The sequence below is a fragment of the Henckelia pumila genome, chromosome 1 (assembly GCF_033568475.1).
Source record: "Henckelia pumila isolate YLH828 chromosome 1, ASM3356847v2, whole genome shotgun sequence".
Taxonomy (NCBI): domain Eukaryota; kingdom Viridiplantae; phylum Streptophyta; class Magnoliopsida; order Lamiales; family Gesneriaceae; genus Henckelia; species Henckelia pumila.
Window position 1 is genome coordinate 114,072,001 of NC_133120.1, and position 22,688 is coordinate 114,094,688.

General features: G+C 38.3%; 2 protein-coding genes across 3 annotated transcripts; both read right to left on the reverse strand.

The window, feature by feature from the left end:
- Window positions 1–203: 203 nt before the first annotated feature.
- On the reverse strand, window positions 204–7,966 carry LOC140879189 (uncharacterized). 2 transcript variants are annotated; one of them, XM_073282866.1, is made up of 10 exons: window positions 6,483–7,966; window positions 5,098–5,568; window positions 4,786–4,979; window positions 3,706–4,428; window positions 3,351–3,629; window positions 3,053–3,214; window positions 2,010–2,942; window positions 1,723–1,938; window positions 1,180–1,440; window positions 204–772 (listed from the first exon to the last, which is right to left on the reverse strand). In XM_073282866.1, exons 1-10 carry the CDS (start codon window positions 7,954–7,956, stop codon window positions 455–457), a joined length of 5,031 nt encoding a protein of 1,676 aa, XP_073138967.1. In that variant the 5' UTR covers window positions 7,957–7,966; the 3' UTR covers window positions 204–454. The 2 variants fall into 2 exon arrangements, with proteins under 2 accessions (XP_073138967.1, XP_073138960.1); XM_073282859.1 differs by having other exon boundaries at window positions 4,678–4,979.
- A 2,454-nt stretch (window positions 7,967–10,420) lies between these two features.
- LOC140878561 (uncharacterized) lies at window positions 10,421–18,638 on the reverse strand. Its single transcript, XM_073282166.1, has 10 exons — window positions 17,234–18,638; window positions 15,889–16,362; window positions 15,467–15,768; window positions 14,546–15,271; window positions 14,189–14,467; window positions 13,895–14,056; window positions 12,861–13,790; window positions 12,572–12,787; window positions 11,938–12,198; window positions 10,421–11,043 (listed from the first exon to the last, which is right to left on the reverse strand). Exons 1-10 carry the CDS (start codon window positions 18,609–18,611, stop codon window positions 10,726–10,728), a joined length of 5,046 nt encoding a protein of 1,681 aa, XP_073138267.1. The 5' UTR covers window positions 18,612–18,638; the 3' UTR covers window positions 10,421–10,725.
- Between the last annotated feature and the right edge of the window lie 4,050 nt (window positions 18,639–22,688).

Consider the following 22,688-nt stretch of genomic DNA (forward strand, 5'->3'; position numbering starts at 1 on the left):
TTGATTTATCTTATAAAATAAAAACAATACTATAGTTACGAAATTATATTTGAGAAGTGATATAATAGTAATTTTATTTCGGCTCATTTTCGTATACTTTCATAAACACCCCTCTTGATGGCATTATGTGATCGAAAATCAAGGGTATTCATCATGTATCAAATTCCGAGGAAGCCAATATCTATGAAGCATAAAATGCCGAGTAAACAAAAATTTGCATTACTATTAAACCCGTTGAAGAGGGGTTGGCATTTGTATACCGATATGGCATAAGAGTTACATACTTATCTGCAACCTCTTATTAATATCTGCACGAACTCTCTCAATACCAATTTATATGCCAAGAGATCTCAAAAAAGAGGAGATGAACTCTTCCTGTGGTTTAAAAGCTCCTCGTAAAATTTGTCGTCATATAAACTCTCTCAACCTATGTCAAGGGCTTTATATCTCTATTCTAGTGATTGAACCAGGGTCGAATCGCGCCATTCACGTGCCCATTGTTATGGATCCCAACACCATTTGGTATGAACGGAGGAGGCAATCCAACAGCTACTTGAGGAGGACGAGAAAGGGCGTGTGGACTTACAAGTGGACTGTCAGCTGGACTTCCTTTGCACAGTTGGATGGCACGAATTTGCCTCAGCCCTTCTTCATGAATGCGTGATACGGTATCAAGCTCCTTCATTGACAAAGCTTCTAATCCAGCCCCATATAGAGGAGCATGTCGGGACATATCTTCCTGAAGTTGAGTCTCCAGATGATGGATGTATTGCTGCAAGAAAAAGAGCAAGATGTCAGTAAGAACAACGAATAATCGTATTATTTGCAGTTAAAATTCTAAAAACAAACATACGTAACTTGTGGAAAACCACACAGAAATGACAGAATTGCACAAACCCTTCGGAACTCATGCAAACACAACACTGGTAGGTGAAAACGTAAGATAAATTTCAATCAACCTATATGCAACATTTTCATTCTCTAGGTCACCACTGGTCATCATCTAACGTAGTGTGACAAGTAAAATTGTTGGAGAGACAAGTAAAATTGTTGGAGAGACAAGTAAAATGATGAACCTAATACTCAGAGAAACAATACACTCCAAAAAATCAAGATGTTAATCATATTCTAGATGTTAATCAAGCAGCTGCCAAATAATAGAACTGTTAAAGCAAAAACCTCGCAAGCTCGCAATTTGGATTCCATCCCATCAATATATGTTTCACATCGGGCAACCTGTTCCTCTTTTTCACGCTTCTCCCCTTCTGTTTGCCCAACTGTTTGCGTCAGCCGACGAATTTCATCCTCAAGTGACTGTCGAATCTCTTCCCGAGTCACGTTTTCGGTGGCAAATCTTTTCAAATCTTCGTCAAATCTTTTTCGTGCAACTTCAGCATCCTTTAACCTCTCAGCCAAAGCATTTTTTTCCTTCATTATCCTCTGCAACATTATTAGTAAATAGTTATCAGGTTCTGTAGCTGTCATGTTTGAAAACCAGGAAAGTGATGTAAAATCTGAACAGCTTGATATTTCAGCAGGAATGCCAAAATATATAGCTTCTAATATTCGCAACAATCAGATACCATATTTTTTGGGGAAAACCCAAACTTGTAAACAAATATTCCAAAGACCACAGAAGAAATTATTTGTACTTCATAAGTAATTGTAAGTTCGAACAGGGACGTGAGCCCAACAGGTTGATAAAATATCAGAATTTCAGACCTTTAACTCATCACGTTTTCGGGATTTTAATTGTGAGAGTTGCATTTCAGCATCATAAATCCGGTCCTGAAGAATTTTCTTCTCGGTCACAAGCTTCATCACTTCATCATCCCTTTCTGAGCGAACCCACTCAAGTTGATTCTGAACTTCATGCATCTGATCCGTCAATTCTTTTCTTTCCCGAGCAAAGCGATCCATCTCAGCTCTCATTTCAGACTGCATTCCATTCGAGTATCAGTAACAGAAATGACAGTCATGAAAAAGTATAACTAGGTGAAAGTAAATACCTTTATACGACTATTAGATGCATCTGACTCGCTAAGCCTTTGAGATAAAACAGATTTTTCTTTAGATATACAATCAATTTCAGCATTACTTTCTTCACGAATACGAAGAATTGCGTCTTCACTGGCACATAACTGATGCCAAAGAGCAGCTCGGTCAGCATTTGCAAGTTCAGCAGCCTCCCTCATCATACTCAAAGCAGGTCTAACTATTTCCTGATCCTCGCAAACTAAGATCACCAAAATATCCAAAACTAACTCTATTTCACGGCTACCAACAACAGAATTCGTAGCACTATCAACAAGCCTCTTCAGCATTCTTAATCTGTGAGATTCATCTACATACCATTTGAATAACATGATATAAAGAATTTTTACAAATTCTTTAACCACAGGGTGATGCGTAAGTGCCAATGTCTCTGCAAGACCAAGAACCAATGTGAAATCATCTCGTGGGGCTCTCAGCTGTTCAATGGCTTCCCCATCCATGACTACATCAGGGTGCTGAATGCTTTCAGGCATGCTTTGGGAAGTCATATTTAATCGCAGGGCAAGACATCTTTCCAAAACAGCAGCTACAGATTGAGAAACAAAGGCCCCACGAGCTACAGCTCTCTCAAAAGTACGGGCAGATTCAATTGCAAGGCAAGGAATAGATAACATCTCAATTAGAATGTAAACATCGGAAAAATGACAGCTACCATGGAAAACATGCTCTTCCCTAGAAGTTAACCTCCCAGGAGTAGGTTCACTTTCCCCAAACATGAGACGTTCACTTGGTAAGTAATTATCACCAAAATCATCATCGCAGTCAATGTCTCGAAGAATAGATTCAGCAATATCTGCACAACTGTTTACAGTTCGACTTAAATAATCCAGGACGCATGCAGAGACTTCAGTGCCTAAAGTCTTTAGTCTGGTTCTTATGGACCTGACCTACAGAGGGAGACCGACAAGAGTCAATGGCATGAACAAAGAAATAACATATGGAAAGAAAAGAAATCATAACAAAATAAACAGGATAAAAATTTCCGATCAATGCTTACTGCTTCAGGCAAATGTTGGCAATGCAGTGCAGCTTTAAACATGAAGTCTATTGTTGCTGCAAGAGGTTCATCATTACAACCAGACAACATATCTAGCGACCGAAAAAGAACATGTTCCCACACTTCACTGCTACACTCCAACTGGCTAAGGGCCCCAAAAACCTGAGAAAAAGCATTTTTCATAGATCAGCCATGCCTAGTCGAAGCTATAGAACTTCATCCATGGTATCACCTAAATGCATGTTTATATGCAAATTAAAGCAGCACAGTTACAGCTGCCACTACCCCTTTATCTTACCGGCAGTCGTAATGCAGGTTCTGCATCAGGTTTCTGGAGCCGATCTAAAAGTGCAGAGGCCGCAAGTGGATGTTCTGAAGGCTCAACTAATTTAGGAACTAAAGCCACTATGTCTAGCTGTAAATGCTTGGGAGCTTTATCCAAAACAAGTGAAATCTTTTCGGCAGACTGCGGCCGTCTCCTTGGTTCTGGACAACCTTGTGGGACAGCTCCATCAAGTGCTCTCAAAGAATTCACAATCAACCCCAGAAGCTCCTCTGACTGCTGTGGCCACTTGGTCTGCATCGAAGATATTAGATACTTCAATCAGTAACAAGAAAATTTTTCAATGGTTTAGAAGATGAAGCGACCATACCTTGGGCTGACGAAGGGGAAAATCAGATAAACTATCAGCAGATGTCTCTGGTGGACACGTAGACTGTCCAGGAATGATTTTTTCACGTGCCTTAATCAGATCAATTCCAGAGCTTTGTACAGCAGATACATTTATGATTTCAGCAGTACCTGATTCGAATCTCTTCTCCACCATAGTTTTAGCGGATTCTGACGCTCTGTTATCTCCATCAGATTCCAGCGAACCAATTGCACCACAGCTTATGGGAGATTTTGAACTAACATCAGAGGACTCAGCACAAGAACTTCCCTCTGAAGGCTGGCAACACTCTACCATTATATCTAACAGTAAATCAATAATTGCCTGCTGCAGAACTTTGACTCCCATCAACAAATTCATCAAACTAGGGGAGGAACTGTCATTCTTATTCATTTGTTTCACGTCATTACCAGCCGACATCTTCGTAGGGAGAAGCAATCTCTTCACTTTAGCAGGGTCATCTAGATACACCCGAAGTCCGGTCAGGAAACCAGCTATTGCTCCAGCGTCCATGAGAAGTTTCTCTCTCAAAGTGACATGAGGTTGAGAAGGATTTTCTCCATAAGAAAGGTGAAACCCCGCCGTGGACAGAAGATTTTTAAATATCTCTTCCTCGTCTCCACTCAGACATTCACTGTCATCAGAATCAACCAGCTCATCAGGATCAGTTGTCAGGGCGTCTTGATCGTCTTCAGAAGCTAAAACCTGACAAGACAATCGACCAGGTTACAGTGGCACCAAGCGTTGGACACAATGTAAAGACTGAGAAAGAGGGTGCCAAGTGGCATAAATATCACTTCGCAATGGCATGCATGAAATTCCTCCAATGAAGCTTATATTCATCTCTTTAATGCTCAGGTCCACTAAGACCATTTCAAGATCACATGGAATATGTATTGGGGGTCATAGGCAGGAATTAGCAGATACTAAAATTAAAAGTGACCTAATACTGACCTCAAGGTCTGAAAATTCAAACCATGGGCAGCAGTCCAGTATCTCACAAACAAACACAACAGTGTCACGAAGCAGAAAACCAGCATCAGCTTCCATCATGTCAGATACCTTCATAAATTGAAGAACAGAATTGTTCCATGTCTTTGTGCATATTGACGATTCCTTCCAAACTGTTTTGGATGGATTTTTCTGGTTCACAATTGCCATCCTGTATTTGACCCAAAAGTTTTTGTCAGGGTCACAGCCCACTGATTGGTCACTCTCCAAATATATACAAATGGTGTCAAAGGATTCATAAACTCCTGCATAACAAAGCAGGACAGCAAAGAACAAATACAAAATCAGTCATGACCAGAATGCCAACGGCGTCCACAATAAATTGGTTGGCAAAAAAAAGCAAGCTTAGACAGAGCCACCCACCAATACGGAGCTCACATCCACCAGCTTGAAAGAATTTGCTAAAAATTTTTCTTGTTTCCATTATTTCCTTGAAGGACAAGAAGTTCTCCACCTTCCATGTGAATGCTCCTCTTTTCCTAACATTCTCTAACTGAGGAGTATGTCCTGAGTCATTTTCCTGATCTGTGAATTCCTGCATTATAGATGTTTCTTTCAATATAAGAACCTCGGCTGAAAAGATAACAGTATCCTGGACTAGAAATCCAGAATCTTGATCAAAGAGACTAGTGAGTGTCACGAACTCGCGCCAGCCCCAGTCCTTAGCAGCCTTCGAGTAGCGATTCTGAGATTCTTTTGCAACAGACTTCTCTTCTATCCTTTGATTCACAACAGACAAACGATGGCTCACAAAACAGCTCCAATCACTAGCAGTATTTCGCGAATCTGTAACTTCAAGAAAAACTGAAAGGTGGCATGGAGGCTGAGACTGCCCTGATAACAGAAGCACAATCGAGGATATATCAGTTTAAGCCACATGCAAGATGCAAACAATATCGAATGAGCTAAAAAAACATCTTTTCCATAATTGGATGGTCAAGATAGCTAGCCTTCAGAATGCAAATCCAGATTGCCACTTTATTTCCTATATAATCTCCAAATAGATGTTAACTGTTTAAATCCAAATACAATGTCTAGAGGGTAACACATATCCTCAACTCCCGGTAAAAGATCTATTTACCTTTCAAAAAAAATTGGTGAAAACACATAACAGGGAAGATTCAGCTAAATAATGACAGAAAACAGCGTTTTCAATTTGAAGTAAATTTATAACCAATAAATATCAAAAGCATTATTTCATCTAACACGAGGTAAAATATAATGGGCTTCAGCATCTCTACATTATCGCTATGTTTCATTCGCCGATGAAAAGTGCATTCAGGTTCAAAGTTCAAAAAGGAGCAGTAAACCTCATTTACAATATATTTTACAAAAATAATGTTATGCCAGGCTGCCAGCAGAATACATTGACAAATGGCTACAGCAAGCGTATTGCCACACTTGTCAAAAGAAAATCAATTAGCAAGGAAGGAGTTTCATGCACCATTCAATATATCCAAGCCTTCAATACTAACTGAGAAAAAAAAAATTCTGTATCGCAGCTATTCTACTCCAACATAGTTAATTGTTTTAGAATTAGTTTGCTGATCAGTTTGGTAGTTAGTAAGTTCTACTTCATAATGAGCTATACGGTTAGTTTTGTTGGCCTTGTAAGTGATTCTTTCAACAAACTTTTCTTGCAACATACAAGTGGAAGCAGACTCTACATTGTAACAAAACAACGAGGAATGAGAATTTCTTTTGTCTCATTTCTCAATGTTCTCTCGCCTTTCAATAACACGGCATACCTCTGGGATATACGATAAGCCGACAGTCACGATTCCCGATCTGAAACCTCCTACTCTTAATACAAAGACCTGTAATTTTCCTCTTTTTTAAAAGGTCCTTCAATCTGGTAAAATTCTCAATCCTCCATGTAAATTTTCCTACATACCCATCTGATTTCCTCATGCTAGCACCATTCCTTGCACCAATCAATGTGCCACTCTTAGAGAAACTGCTCAACTCCTTAATAACGTGGAATGAGGTACTAAAGACTGCCGTGTCTTCAACCAAGAACCCTGACTCGGGCCGCATGAAATCTTCCATTTTCATATAATCATTCCATCCCAAACTCGTGTTATCCCCACTCTTATTATCCGCTGCAAACCGACCATAACTGTCCCGATGGATATGGTTGGTTCCACTACCCACCTTCTGATTCAACACTGACATCCTAAACAAACACCAGCAACTCCTATCCGAAACCAATAAGTTCTTCTCTGTGTCCTTGCTTTCCAAACACATAGACAAATACTCCACCCCATTTACCACACTTTGATAAACACTGATTCGCAAATTACACTCCCCAGCTGGGAAAACAGGGCTCATTACTTTCTGCGTCTTGATCATATCCTTGAAAAGACTAAAATTATGCACTTTCCAGGAAAACTTTCCGCTCAAAACGTCCCCCACCACTGGCCCAATCATCCCTCCCCCGCCCGTGCTGGACAAATTAGTTGCCTGCAAATCATAATTATCTCGCGAGAATGAAAAGGACTCGTGAAGTATCAATATATCCGCGGTGATGAGTATGCAATCGTTGGCTGAATGCAAGAATCCAACCTTAGGATCTAAGAGAGGATTGAGCGATGCAAAATCGCACCACCCGTGAGATTTCTTCTTCGAAGAAAACCTGTGCCAGCTGTCACGGTGCACGGATTTTGACGAGTCTGTTAAATTGTCAATGGAGAGACGATAGCTCGCAAAACAATCCCACTTAGAAGAAGCGGTATTCCGGGGGTCCATTATTTGCAAATAGATTGATATGTATCCAGGCAGCGCCTGCGCGTCGCCCTTGGGGTAAATTAGCAGACGGCAATCAAAACCCCCGACTTCAAAATACTTGCTCCAGAGTGCACGGGATTTGAGTTTGGGAAAATTGGCGATTGTCCACTTGCAGAGGGTGGAGTAGTCCCCCCGCCGCTCCACCATCACCGATTCTGCGGCGGCGGTCGTGGCTAAGGCAACGGATGAGCAGTCTCTCGAAGGATCCTCCACAGCCATAGACGGCTTCTCCGATGCGCGATGGGAGGGCGACGGCGCATTCGGCGGTGCAGCGACGGAGGCGGCAGCTTCAGATGAGGAGACGGCGACGTCGTTCTGAGGGTGGTGATGGTGTTTCATAGCTGTTCGATGGATTGATCCAATGAGAGTGTGGGAGTGTAAACCGTGTGTATGCGTGGGAGGACAACTATAGCTCAGCCTATTATCTATCTGCATGTACACTCAAGGGCGCTGTTTGCACATCATTATTCTTTTATTTATTTTTTATCGAATTTTATTTTAACTTGGATTCGAACTCATTTCTCTTCCAAAGTTATGTTATAATCCACAAGTGTGTGTGCCTAGATGTCACATACATGACACATTTTTTGAATTAAGTATGATCATGAATTTTATCTATGAGACGACTTGATTCAATTTATATATAGGCTAAAAAGTTATATTTTTACGCATAAAGAGAGATATTTTTCAATGAGTAAGAAATTTGCATTACAAAACTTATTCATGAAACAATCTAATAATAGTTTTTTTTTTGAATTTTAAATACACTAAATGACTTTCTTGTACATATAGGAAAACCGTTTAAAATAAATAATTGTCCACAAAAGCCCATACATGTAAGCTCACTTGGATCAATTGGATGGTGCATATAGTCAACACATGGTGATGTAATTCAAACTTCTATTTTAGTTTAATGTTTCTAATCTCGTATGTGGTACTCCATTCTTGAAGTGTTTTTAGTAATTGATAAATTTAAACAACGTTGTAAATGTGGTGGATGGTGACAAATAACAAATTTATATATAATGACGAGGGGAAGTATGCAGTATTTACTACTTATACAAGATGGATCGATCATGCAAAGGAAGACATATAGATATTAGGATATCAAGAGTTTGTTTGGATAAATACTTTAAAAACATTTTTAATGTTTCATAAGTTAAATATTTAATTTTAAAGTATGTGTTTGAACAAGATTTTTATAAAATGTTTTTGAAAAATATTTTTAAAACAACGTTATTCAAGTATAGTTTTTAAGGAACAATTGAGATGAATTTTATGATATTTTCAGAATTGAACGCAACAAAAGAAAACAAAACATACTACCTTTTAGTAGTAAAAGCATTCTTATAAAACAGTTTTCCCACCACATATTTTTTCATAAAAATACTTTAAAAATATTTTATAAAAATATTTTTAAAAAATAATTTAATAAAAACATTTGTATAAGTATTTATACAAAACATAGCCTAAATGTAGAGTTTTTGTACGCATGAAGATGGAAGAGGGGATGTAGCGCTTGTGCATGACTCCGATCCACTTGTGTAATTAAATATGTGAATGCTTCTCCATGGACCATCAAAACACCTCTTTCGGAATAGAATCAAAGGAGCCCGACCATAGCTACTTTTTCTTGCCATGCACCCATGACCTTAACGGGATAAATAACTTTATATATTTTTATTTATCATTTTTATTTGCTTTTAAAAAAATATATTACTAAATATTTTTTTATTTTAATATAAATTTTTGAATATTTAATTCGTTATGACAATCCTCAAAATTACATGAAAATTTAATTAACTTAAAAGAATTATGTAAATGCACGCATCCCATGCAAGAATGCTCCAATGTTCACTAAGTTTCTAATTCTAGGTCATGTACTTCGACAATGTGTTTCTTTGGCTGTTTTCAGGTAATGTCGATACTGACATCAGGTCCAATGACCCGTTTTTTTATGCAAGCGAGATGTTCATGTGAACATCTCGCTTGCATTAAATCTGAACCGTTTGATACTCCATTGAACACTACCCCAATGGGGTAGCATCGACACAATCCTGTTTTCAGGTTTCACTGACCTCACCGAAATATCCACTTATTTTGTGCAAAGCAAATTCCATGTATTTAACTTTTTTTTTTGGGGGGGGGGGGGGGGGGGGGGGTGGAAATTCATGATTCACTCTGAAATCCTGGAAACATTTACAAGAAATCATATTCACTTCTGAGTTCTGACATGACGATTTTTCTTTTCTTTCTTAATTGACGAACAAGGAAATGACAGACGAATGAATCAAATCAACGTTAATAACAGCCCCATTAGGGGGCATCCTTCTCCACTATTGGTAGGGAGACCCGCAAGAGTACAGATACCTGTCTAAAGATCAAGATATTATACTTCTACGTCGCGGTCCAAGTTTTGCCCAAGTTCAAGTACATGTGAGGTGGCTAAGTAAAATAAATGTTAAAGATCAGTAATACCGAATGCATCCACGTACCAAGATCAAGCAGTTAAGTTGATACCGATAATGGCAGTTGCACAGAAGAAACATGTGAGATGGAAACAATGGTTGACAGATGCAAGGAGCCAGGAGGCACGCCAAAAAAGTTCGAAGAGGTTGGTAAACGATCCTTATGGATTAGGGTATTCAAGTAAGGGTTGGTTGAATGGTGGAAGGTATCTTTGAGATTATGTATCATATGATAAGAATGAGAGATAAAAGCACACAACAGTAAGCATGCTTGAACGTGTTTATGCAAATGATGACTGTACACGAAAAACGGAAATATTCTAAAGCGCACAACATGATTAAACGTGTTTATACTCCCGGTAAACATCACTGGTGATGACTCGGGAGCATCAAGTTATGCTAGAGATCGAAAGGAAATGAATGAAAAAGTAAGAAATGCAAAATTAGCCCGAAAAATAAACACAATTTTCTATTAGTATTTCACCCGTTGAAGAAGCGGGAAACTCAAGTATGACATTTACAACTGTTAGAGCTATTAAACTACATGGGCTTCAAAGAACATTGACGCTGCAACACCTTTTATTTGACTGTGTGAACTTTCTCAAGTCATTCCAACATTCATACCAGTTAAAATGACAAGAAAACAAGAAAAAGAGGAGATGATCTCTTCGTCAGGTTTAAATAAAGTCGTGTTGTGCCATATAAATCCGAACCACGCCTCAACCTAAATCCATCTCTAGTGATTGAACCAGGGTCGGACAGCACCATTCAAGTTACCATTTCTATGGATCCCAACACCATTTGGAATAAAAGGCGGAGGCAACCCAACAGCAACATGAGGAGTATGAGAAAGGGTATGTGGACTTACAAGCGGAGAACTGGCTTGATTTCCTTTGCACTGTTGTATGGCACAAATCTGCCTCAGCCCTTCTTCATGAATGCGTGATATCGTATCAAGCTCCTTCATTGATAAAGCTTCTAATCCAGCACCATATAGAGGAGCATGCCGTGACATTTCTTCCTGAACTTGATTCTCCAGATGGTGGATGTATTGCTGGAAGAAAAGTGCAGCGTATCAGCAGCAGCAACAATTGATTTAAATTATCAGCAGTTCAGATTCTAGTGTCAAACAAATGTGTGCTATTCCCCTCATGGCAACCACACAGGCACACAGATATGACACAATCATACAATCTTTACTAAAGAGCAATAATGTCACATGATACTGTTGAAAACAATATTGGATTCAACAATTTACAACAGGCTCAGTCTAGGTACATTAGTTGTTCAAATTCCACATCATTAAGGTACCGTTTGGTAGCCTATATTATTCAACTATGTATAACATATCTTATTAAAATCTCACGTTCTTATCGTCATATTATTTATCCATCTATTAATTATTTATTTTACATCAATCAAATCATTAATTATTCATCTTACATCAATCAAATCATTGAATTAAAATTACTATATCACCCCTTATAGCTAATATTATTCATATTTTATTTATTGGTAAAAGGACAAAATGGTAATTTATCATATTTATATAAAATTTAATCAATCAAATCAAACAAACTATAATATATCAATCAAATCAAATACTATATTAACTATCATTTCTTATTTATTTTTTAAAACATTATATTACTTATCTATGCATTATTTATCTCATCATACCTACCAAACGGTACCTTAGTAAACAGACAACCTTTTGGGACTGACACAAGATTATCCACCGGTGAATAGGTCAGAATTCAGATCAAACCCAATCAAAACAAATTAAGATATCCATGCCCTAGGTCACTACTCACTAGTCACTCTCTAACCACCCCAAAAAAAAACGTTAGTCACAAACCTAGCACGGACTTCGCCAGAAAACCATAGCATCCTATAACATGATGTTAATCAAACAATTGTGAAATAAGAGAAGCTTTTGAGCAAAGACCTCGCAAGCCTGCAATTTGGATTCCAATCCATCAATATATGTTTCACATCGAGCAACTTGTTCCTCTTTCTCACGCTTCTCCCCTTTTGCTTGCCCGACCGTTTGTGTTAGCCGACGAACTTCATCCTCGAGTGATTGGCGAATCTCTTCTCGAGTCACATTTTCTGTGGCAATTTTTTTCAACTCTTCATCGAATCTTTTTTGTGCTGCTTCAGCACTCTTTAACCTCTCAGTCAGAGCATTCTTTTCCTTCATGACCCTCTGCGACATTAACAAATGGCAGTCAGCTCCGTAAGCTATCAGGTTTGAGAACCAAGGAAACAAATGTTAGACCAGCACAGCTTGACATTTCTACAAGAAAGTCAAAAATCCAGATGCCATTTATTTGCAGTCATCAGCTTCGCATATTTTTTGAGCAAACACAGAAAAGTAAAAATACAAAAGCATTCCAGCAAGCATGTAAAAGAAACTGTTTCTACTTCATAAGAAAATGGAAATAATAATTTCAATTATAAAACATATTATATTCACAACTCCCTAAAGATACACTATGATATTCTTTTATTTGGCTGTTAACGATTAAAGATAACTAGCAACTACAAAAGCAGTCCAACAGGTTGATAAAATATCAGACCTTTAATTCATCACGCTTTCGAGATTTCAGTTGAGAGAGTTGTGTTTCTGCATCATAGAGACGGTCCTGAAGAATTTTCTTTTCAGTCACAAGCTTCTTGACTTCATCATCCCTTTCTGAGCGAACCCACTCAAGTTGACACTGAACTTCGTGCATCTGTTCTGTCAGTTCTTTTCTCTCCCGAGCAAAGCGATCCATCTCAGCCCTCATTTCAGACTGTCATTCCATAGAAGCATCAGCAATCGAGATGATTGCCAGAAAAAAAGTATTACTAGATGAAATTAATTACCTTAAGATGGCTACAAGAAGCCTCAGATTCACTAAGCCTTTGAGATATAACAGATTTTTCTTCAGATATACAAGCAACTTCAGCATTACTTTCTTCACGAATACGAAGAATTTCTTCTTCATTGACGCATAACTGATGCCAAAGAGCAGCTCGATCAGCATTTGCAAGTTCAACAGCCTCCCGCATTATACTCAGAACAGGTTTTACCATTTCCTGCTCCTGACAAACTAAGATCACCAAAACCTCCAAACCTAACTCTATTTCATGTCTATCATCTACAGAAGTCATAGCACTATCAACAAGCCTCTTTAGCATTCTTAATCTGTAAGACTCATCTGCATACCATTTGAATAACATAGTATACAGAAATTTTACAAATTCCTTAACCAGAGGGTGTTTAGAAAGCGCCAATGTCTCTGCAAGACCAAGAAGCAATGTGAAATCATCTCGCGGGCCACTCAGTTGTTTGGCTTCCCACTCTGTGACCACATCAGGCTGCTCAATATTTTCAACAGTGTCTTGTGAAGTCATAGTCAATCGTAGAGCAAGGCATCTTTCCAAAACAGTGCCAACAGACTGCGAATTAAAGGCCCCACGAGCAACAGATCTCTCAAAAGTACAGGCAGCTTCAATTGCAAGGCAAGGAATGGATAACATCTCAATTAGAAGAAAAATATCAGAAAAATGACAGCTACCATGGAATACATGTTCTTCCCCAGAAGTTTGTTTTACAGGATTAGGTCCACTTCCCCCAAACGTGAGAAGTTCACTTGGCAAATAATTACGATCAAAGTCATCATCACAATCAATATCTCGAAGGATTGATTCAGCAATATCTGCACAGCTATTTACAGTTCGACTTAAATAATCTAAGACGCATGTCGAGAATTCAGTGCCCAAAGTCTTTAGTCTGGTTCGTACAGACCTAACCTACAGAGGAGACAGACAAGAGTTAAAAGATATAAACACAAAGAAATAATAATTTAGAGAAAACGAGAATTCAAAACAAATTAAACATGACAAATTTTTCTTACTGCTTCAGGCAGATGTTGGCAATGCAATGCAGCTTTAAATATGAAGTCCACTGTTACTGCAAGAGGTTCATCGTTACAATCAGCCAAAAGATCCAGCGACTGAAAAAGAGCACGTTCCCATACTTCGCTGCTACACTCCAACTGACTAAGTGCGTCAAAAACCTGTGAGACAGGATTTTCATGCATCAGCTATGCCAATTTAAAAAATATGAAAGATATTGAACTCAGCCTATACAATTTCGATGCAACTAAATCAATGCCGAAACAGGTACATAATACTCCCTTTTATCTTACCGGCAGGCGTAATCCAGGCTCCGCATCAGGCTTCTGAAGACGATCTAAAAGTGCAGAAGCAGCAAGTGGATGTTCTGAATGCTCAACTAATTTTGGAACTAAAGCAACCAGATCTGGCTGCAGATGCTTAGGAGCTTTATCCAATACAAGTGTGATCTTTCGAGCAGACTGTGGCCTTCTTCTTGGTTCTGGGCAACCTTGTGGGACAGCTCCATCAAGTGCTCTCAAGGAATTTACAATCAACCCCAGAAGCTCCTCTGATTGTTGCGGCCACTTAGTCTGCAACGAAGGTCCTTGTATCCGTCACAAAACAAATTAGAAATATGTTCATTAGTTCAGAGACTTGAGCAAACATACCTTGGGCTGAAGAAGAGGAATTTCTGATGAACTAGCTGGGGGGGTCTCCCGTGGACATATTGACCGTTCACGGACAGCTATTGCGTGTTTATTTATCAGATTACTCCCAGAGCTTTGCACAGCAGACATATTCATAGTTTCACAAGTCCCCGGGTCTAATCTCTTGTTGATCAAAATTTGAGTGGATTCTATTACTCCGTTCTCTCCTTCAGATTCCAGTGGACTGATTGCTCCACTGCCAACTGGGGAAGATTTCAAACTAACTTCTGAAGAATCACCACTACAACTTCCCTCTGAAGGCTGGCAACACTCTACCATTATATCTAGAAGTAAATCAATAATTGCTTGCTGCAAAACTTTGACTCCCATCAACAAATTCATCAAACTAGGGGAAGATGCGTCATTCTTATCCATGTGTTTCCCATCATTACCACTAGATATCTTCGTAGGAAGAAGCAATCTCTTCACTTTAGCCGGGTCATCAAGATACACCCGAAGTCCGGTCAGGAAACCAGCTATTGCTCCAGCATCCATGAGAAGTTTCTCTCTCAAAGTAACCTGAGGTTGAGAAGGATTATCTCCATAAGACAGGTGAAAACCTGCCGTGGATAGAAGATTTCTAAAAATCTCTTCCTCATCTCCACTCAAACATTCGCTATCATCTGAATCAACCAGTTCGTCCGGGTCAGTTGTTAGGGCGTCTTGATCGTCATCAGAAGCTAAAACCTGGAAAGACAGTCTACCACGTTATAGTGGCAACAAGTATTGGACATACCACAATAATAGTTGAGAAAGAGAGTGCCAACTGGTATAATTGTCATTAGTTAATGGCATGCATATTTCTAGATGACATTGAATATGTTTTGGGGGAAATAGCCAGGAATGGGCAGATTCTGAAATTAAAAGTGAAATAACACTGACCTCCAGGTCTGAAAATTCGAACCAAGGGCAGCATTCCAATATCTCACAAACAAAAACAACAGTGTCACGCAGCAGAAAACCTGCGTCAGCTTCTAACATGTCAGATACCTTCATAAATTGAAGAACAGAATTGTTCCAGGTCCTCGTACATATGGATGACTCCTTCCAAACTGTTTTGGATGCATTTTTCTGGTTCACAATAGCCATCCTGTATTTGACCCAAAAGTTTTTGTCAGAGTCACAACCTACTGATTGGTCACTCTCCAAATATATACAAATGGTGTCGAAGGACTCATAAACTCCTGCATGACAAAACAGGAAGCAAAACACGTATATAATCAATCAATCATCAACGAGTATGCCAGTAGTATCCAAAATAAATTGGTTGATGAAAACAAGCAATCTTAAACAGAGCAACCAACCAATACGAAGCTCACATCCACCAGCTTGAAAGAATTTGCTAAAAATTTTTCTTGTTTCCATTATTTCCTTGAAGGGCAAGAAGTTCTCCACCTTCCATGTGAATGACCCTCTTTTCCCAACATTCTCTAAGTGAGAAGGGGCAAGCCCCGTGTCATTTTCCTGATCAGTGACTTCCTGCATCATAGATGTTTCTTTCAATATAAGAACCTCGGCTGAAAAGATAACAGTATCCTGGACAAGAAATCCAGAATCTTGATCAAAGAGACTAGTGAGTGTCACAAACTCGCGCCAGCCCCAGTCCTTAGCAGCCTTTGAATAGCGATTCTGAGATTCCTTTGTGACAGACTTCTCTTCTATTCTTTGGTTCACAACTGACAAACGATGGCTCACAAAACAGCTCCAATCACTGGTAGCATTCCGTGAATCTGTAACTTCAAGAAAAACTGAAAGGTGGCATGGAGGCTGAGACTGTCCTGATAACATATATACAATTGAGTATTCATCAGATTAGAAACCTGAGGTGAGATGCAAGCTACATCGAATATGCTTAAAACATTATTTCAGATACTTAAGACCAGTAGCCTCCAGAATCATGATGTCTCAGTATCCCCTCTTTATTCATGCTCAATGCAATCTTAGAAATAGGTGCTAGCCGGAAATTGCAAAAACATATCACCATGACTATAAAGCACCACAAATTACTCATGCAAACAATCCATTCACTTTTCAAAAATATTCACATATAGAGCAAGATAGTGGAGTGTCAGCCTAAGGATACAATGTTTTCAGCTTAATAGTGCAACTCAAGCTAAATTTATGAACAATAAAAGCGTCCATTCTGAATTAGATTAAATGTTGTAACTTTTAGTTTCTGTGCATTGCTTGCTCTATTTCAGTTTCTAAAATTCCATAACGAGAACACTGTATATCCAACCAAACCTAAGTTTATCACATGTTATCAGCTCAAGAAATAGCATGCCAGCATATTAGAACAACAATAGCAACAGCAAACGGAGACTACCATTACCTAATGCGTCATCTATGTATTTATCAATGTGTGTGTGTGTGTGTGTGTGCGCGCGTACATATTGATAATTGATAAATAAATAAATAAATAGAAAAGTACAATTGCTTGATAAGGTAACATTCTGATCCATCTGTTGAAACCATGCGTAGAACTGACTTAATCAGAATACATATTACCACACCTGTAAAAGAAAAATAATCGCCAAGGCAGGAACCTCAAGCATCGTGTCATATTACCCTAACCTTCAATGCATACTGAAAAAACGAGCATCATTATACACAACTGACATTTGACTCCGATATGGTTATGTGACATACCTCTGGGGTATACAATCAGCCGACAGTCCCGATTCCCAATCTGAAACCTCCTACTTTTAATACAAAGGCCTGTAATCTTCCTCTTTTTTAAAAGGTCCTTCAATCTGGTAAAATTCTCAATTCTCCATGTAAATTTTCCTACAAAGCCATCTGATTTCCTCACATTAGCACTATTTCTCCCACCAATCAATGTGCCACTCTTAGAGAAACTACTCAACTCCTTAATAACATGGAATGAGGTACCAAAGACTGCTGTGTCTTCCACTAAGAACCCTGACTCAGGCCCCAAGAAATCTGCCATCTTCATATAATCATTCCACCCCAAACTCGTGTTATCCCCACTCTTATTATCCGCTGCAAACCGACCATAACTATCCCGATGAACATGGTTGGTTCCACCACTCGCTTTCTGATTCAACACTGACATCCTAAACAAACACCAGCAACTCTTATCCGAAACCAATAAGTTCTTTTCCGTATCCTTGCTTTCCAAACACACAGACAAATATTCCACCCCATTGACCACACTCTGATAAACACTGATTCGCAAGTTACATTCCCCTGCTGGAAAAACAGGGCTCATTATCTTCTGTGTCTTGATCATATCCTTGAATAGACTAAAATTATGCACTTTCCAGGTAAACTTTCCGCTCAATACGTCCCCAATCGCCGGCCCAATCATCCCTCCCCCACCCGTATTGGAGAAATTAGTTGCCTGCAAATCATAATTATCTCGCGAGAATGAAAAGGACTCGTGAAGTATCAATATATCGGCTATGATGAGTATGGAATCGTTTGCCGAGTGCAAGAATCCAATCTTGGGATCTAAGAGAGGATTAAGCGAAGCAAAATCGCACCACCCATGAGATTTCTTCTTCGAAGAAAACCTGTGCCAGCTGTCACGGTGCACGGATTTTGACGAGTCTGATAAATTGTCAATGGACAGACGATAGCTCGCAAAACAATCCCACTTAGAAGAAGCGGTATTCCGAGGGTCCATTATTTGCAAATATATGGATAGGTATCCAGGCAGCGCCTGAGCGTCGCCCTTCGGATAAATGAGCAAACGGCAATCAAAACCCCCAACTTCAAAATACTTACTCCAGAGTGCACGGGATTTGAGTTTAGGGAAATGGGAGATTGTCCACTTGCATAGGGCGGAGTAATCCCCCCGCCGCTCCACCATCACCGATTCGGCGGCGGTGGTGGTGTTTAAGGCAACGGATGAAGCATCTCTCGAAGGATCCTCCACCGCCATGGATGGCTTCTCCGACGCACGATTGGAAGATGACGATGCAATCAGCGGCGCGGCGACGGAGGCGGAAGCTTCAGACGACGAGACAGCTACGTCGTTTTGGCGGTGGTGATGGTGTTTCATTGTTGTTCGACGGATTGATCCAATGAGAGTCGGGGTGGTACACTATTGGCTATAATAAAACAATTTATTCAAAATAATAATAATTTATATATCAAAATAAATGTTTAAATTTGTATCTAATTATAACGTTTTATAATAATTGAATATATTTTTTTAAAAAAAAAATTACTCTTTATAGCTGGAAATTTTAAAATTGTTGTATAAAAATTTTTCATTCCAAAAAAATAATAATTATCCATTTCATAATATTTAATGTATTTGTGAATAAAATGTTAAATGGTATATTACATAAAACTCTATCGTGAAATCTTAAAACAACGACCAATAACTTTTTTGTAAAAAAATAAATAGCTATTTAACGTTCTATCGTAATTTTATATGTATATGTTTTTAATACTTCTCAGACTGTGTAATTTATATTTGATGTGTTTGAAATTGAATGTATGAAAATTGTCATTAATTTTTTAAAAATTTAATGTTTTTACAGTTAAAACGTAGTAGTTTTGCAACATTATACTATAAACTGGTCAAATAAAAAAAGTTAAAATACGATAACTTTAATAAAAATAAAACAAAAAAATAATGTTATTTATATTTATTTATACTAATTATATTTTGAATTGTATATAGTAAAAATATTGTGAAATTTATTTTGTGCTAGCACCGTATGGTACACGCGTTGCATGTGATTTGTAAAAAAATAAACTTATTTTTTAAATAATTAAATTAATGTAACACTCCAAAAATTATTTTGTGATGTTTAGTTAAACTTTAATCATAATAATAATAATAATAATAATAATAATAATAATAATAATAAAAGAAAATAAAACTCATAAAAAAGTGTTTGAATATAATAATTGAGTATTTTCAAAAAATATATATAATAATTAAGTATTAAAAATAATATTTAAGGATTTGGAAAGACATGTATCAAACAAACATGTGATTTATTTCAACCTTGACACTTGTTCTTTTAAACCAAAACCAAGTGTCTTCACTTGGTAACTTATGTAGATGTCAAGAAATAATTTTGACACGTGTTGTATGTAGTGACTCAAACCCGGATCACCTGCTAATCAGATATTAGTGCTTAAATAAGCATGCAAATTAAACATAATCAAAATACTCTTCGGAAAACCAAATAAATATTGGACTGACAGAATACAACCGGTTAAATAAACCCAAAAATATACAACAAAATCGAATGAATCTTAATGCAATAAAATACAACCTAACAGCTAACCCTGCTGTCACACCCTGATCATCGACTAATCCAATTATCTCGGTGAACTACCTGCAACTGTCCCGTCGAATTGGGTGTCCAGACAAAACAAAAAATAACTGGACGTCAACGCTAAAGCTCAGTACGTTAGTACGGGTAAACATACAAATATGATGCATGCAATGTAATGAATGGGTATCTACATCTGGGTAAACAAATCAGAATCTGCTCAGACTGGCGCCTAGGATATGAGTGAAAGAGTGGGTGCCCGGTTAGCCAACTTGTGGCTAAGGGCTTTTATGACTATATGTATAAACAATCTTTGTTTAATATAATTTACATTCATTAATGACATTTTCTTTGTCTTTCTTCATATTGTTATATTGTGATATACTATTGTTGTTTTGATAAAGACCTTGAATATACTATAGTGTAAGTAAGATGAGATAGTAAATAAAGAGAGATCACTATTATGAAACACATCTTATAGTCACTGTATATTCTAAACAGTTCCTAGTCAATTGAGCCGTCCGCTAATAAGGATAAGGATCGCTCGAGATTGAGACTAGCATTTGTGATGCCAAGTACCACGTTTCATTGGTAATGGACATGGAGATGTTCAAAGCATGCAAATGGATATTCATATGATGAATGATCGAACTACCCTATTCGGACTTTCCAAGTGGTTATCACTTATCGAGTGGATAAAGTCCGCGGTTTTTGTTGTACACCATTAGTCCTTACTACTTGAAACATCATTGAGACTCTATATGCTAGTACTGTACTTTGACTCGTTTACCGACTCTATTGGGGTCATCAGGTGTCGGGATTGGGTACAGTTACGATACATATAGGAGTCGATGCTTTGTTGTCAAGGATTCACCACATACTTGCGAGTGTGGATATCCTATGCGATCTAAGGAGATATTAGTGTGATGAATCTCTGGCCAGAGTACATGATGTGTTTTAGGTTACTCGATTTTCCTAGTAACACATGCGATGTCGCTATTTGATCTCCAAGATGTAATGCATAGTTATCGAATCTCGAACGACTCTCGATGCACCAATGGTTGTTGATTCGATCGGGATATATGGATGAAGAGACCGTACTGTACGCTAACCAAAATCTACTGGTTCTTGCAGGCACTATCAGTGATACCTAGGGAATCATGGAGCGATATTGCTAGGCGCTCTTACCATGATTCGATGGGTAAGTCGGAAATTGTTATTCCGAGTCACAAGGAGTTGTGAGCCCACGACTAGCTGTATCCCTGAACCATTGAGGGTCACACAAGTAATGGATTACTAAACCCCGTTGAGATAGTTAAATTTAAAGAGTTAAATTTAATGAAAGAGAAGTTGGACTTCTTAACTAAAAGAGAGTGGAATTTCCTAAAATGACATAGGGATGAGCATTTTTGGAAATCACTGAATTCGGATTCAGAAAAATTATCTTGACTTTAAAAGATGCAGAAATGGTTTCTGTGCACATTGGTAAAATCAGTTTATCAATAGGAGTCACGATGAATTTTATATTAATTTCTATAATAACAGGCTTGGCTTGTTGGGCTTAAGTTATGGATTGTGGGCCCTAAGCAGTTAGAGTCCTAATACAATTATAACTTAATCTAGTCTAGAAATTATCTATAAATACATGTGTAGTGTTCGAAAATCATAAGCTTTCAGTCTTGCAATTTTTGAATTACAAACATATATTTTCAAGAGGAATTTTCAAAAATCCTCTGCTCATTTTTTGAGATAATTCAGTCTGTAATTTTTGTGAAAAATTACATTCTGAATTGACAAATCAAATCTGTTTATTCTCTTCGATAAACATCTGATTGATTTCTATTGCAATCAATCAGAGGGTTTTAGTTTTCTATTCGTGGACTTAATTCCGGAGGTTGATCGTGATAGTCATCGGTTCTCGGGATTTACAAGAAGAGCAGATTAAATTCTGTTGGAGTTCATAATCAAGCCTTTGCTTGAATAGGTAAAATATTTAACTGTGTTTATTATTTTACTTGCAACAATTTTAATCGTTAGGATTTGATACCCACGATATGGAATCGTTCCATATCGAAAAATAAAATTTTTAAACTTCCGCTGCTTCGGGTATCACATCCGTGTGATCAGAGAACGCGTGTTCCAACAATGAGTAGTACCATCAGAGAGTCAAACCACTGGGTACATTCACTCACTCCTAATTGGACGTGGATCAAAATGTCACTTAGATCACTAGAGTCCGCTCGACCCATCGGTCACTGTGACTCTCTCCGTCAAAACGTCCTAACAAGGTTTGAGATTGCCTACAACTCTAGCTTATCTAGAAGGAGATACATGTTCAATATGATATGCACATGCAACGTAATATCTCAAAGCAATAACAAGCATCAAGTCATATAATATGCAACACATAAGCATGCAAACCCGCTGACTATCTCAGTCAGTACTTACGTACCTCAAAAATAATCCTAGATGTCCATGCATCTACGGTCCTGCACTACAATGCAGAATAACCATGTATTATAATCTTGCTCTAAAAGTCTTAACTAAGCTATTGCATACTCTCTAATTTCTATTAAGGAGCAAGATCTATACATGCACCCGTCATCAGTCCATTGATGCCGAATGCCCCGGAACTTAGGCACAACTTCGCTACGACTCCCGGACACCTTGCCAAGACTCCGCCTCACACCAAAGAAGGCTGGAAACCCTCAAGACTACTCAAAACACGAGAGAGATGAAGTGGAAATGGTGCAAAAATCTAAAGACGGACCCCCTATTTATAGACGGATATCGCAAGCTCCAAACTCCCGATCGGACGTTCCGATCTCCGCATGCATGCCACG

Excerpts from the sequence above, each read along its gene's own strand:
- LOC140878561 (XM_073282166.1), bottom strand. The coding sequence starts at position 18,611 with ATGAAACACCATCACCACCGCCAAAACGACGTAGCTGTCTCGTCGTCT. Across the intron at positions 12,788-12,860 it reads CTTCTTGTAGCCATCTTAAG|TCTGAAATGAGGGCTGAGAT; the intron begins GTAATTAATTTC and ends ATGGAATGACAG. Across the intron at positions 12,199-12,571 it reads GAAAGCGTGATGAATTAAAG|AGGGTCATGAAGGAAAAGAA; the intron begins GTCTGATATTTT and ends TTAATGTCGCAG.
- LOC140879189 (XM_073282859.1), bottom strand. The coding sequence starts at position 7,956 with ATGCAGATAGATAATAGGCTGAGCTATAGTTGTCCTCCCACGCATACA. Across the intron at positions 1,441-1,722 it reads GAAAACGTGATGAGTTAAAG|AGGATAATGAAGGAAAAAAA; the intron begins GTCTGAAATTCT and ends ATAATGTTGCAG. Across the intron at positions 773-1,179 it reads CCAAATTGCGAGCTTGCGAG|CAATACATCCATCATCTGGA; the intron begins GTTTTTGCTTTA and ends TTTTTCTTGCAG.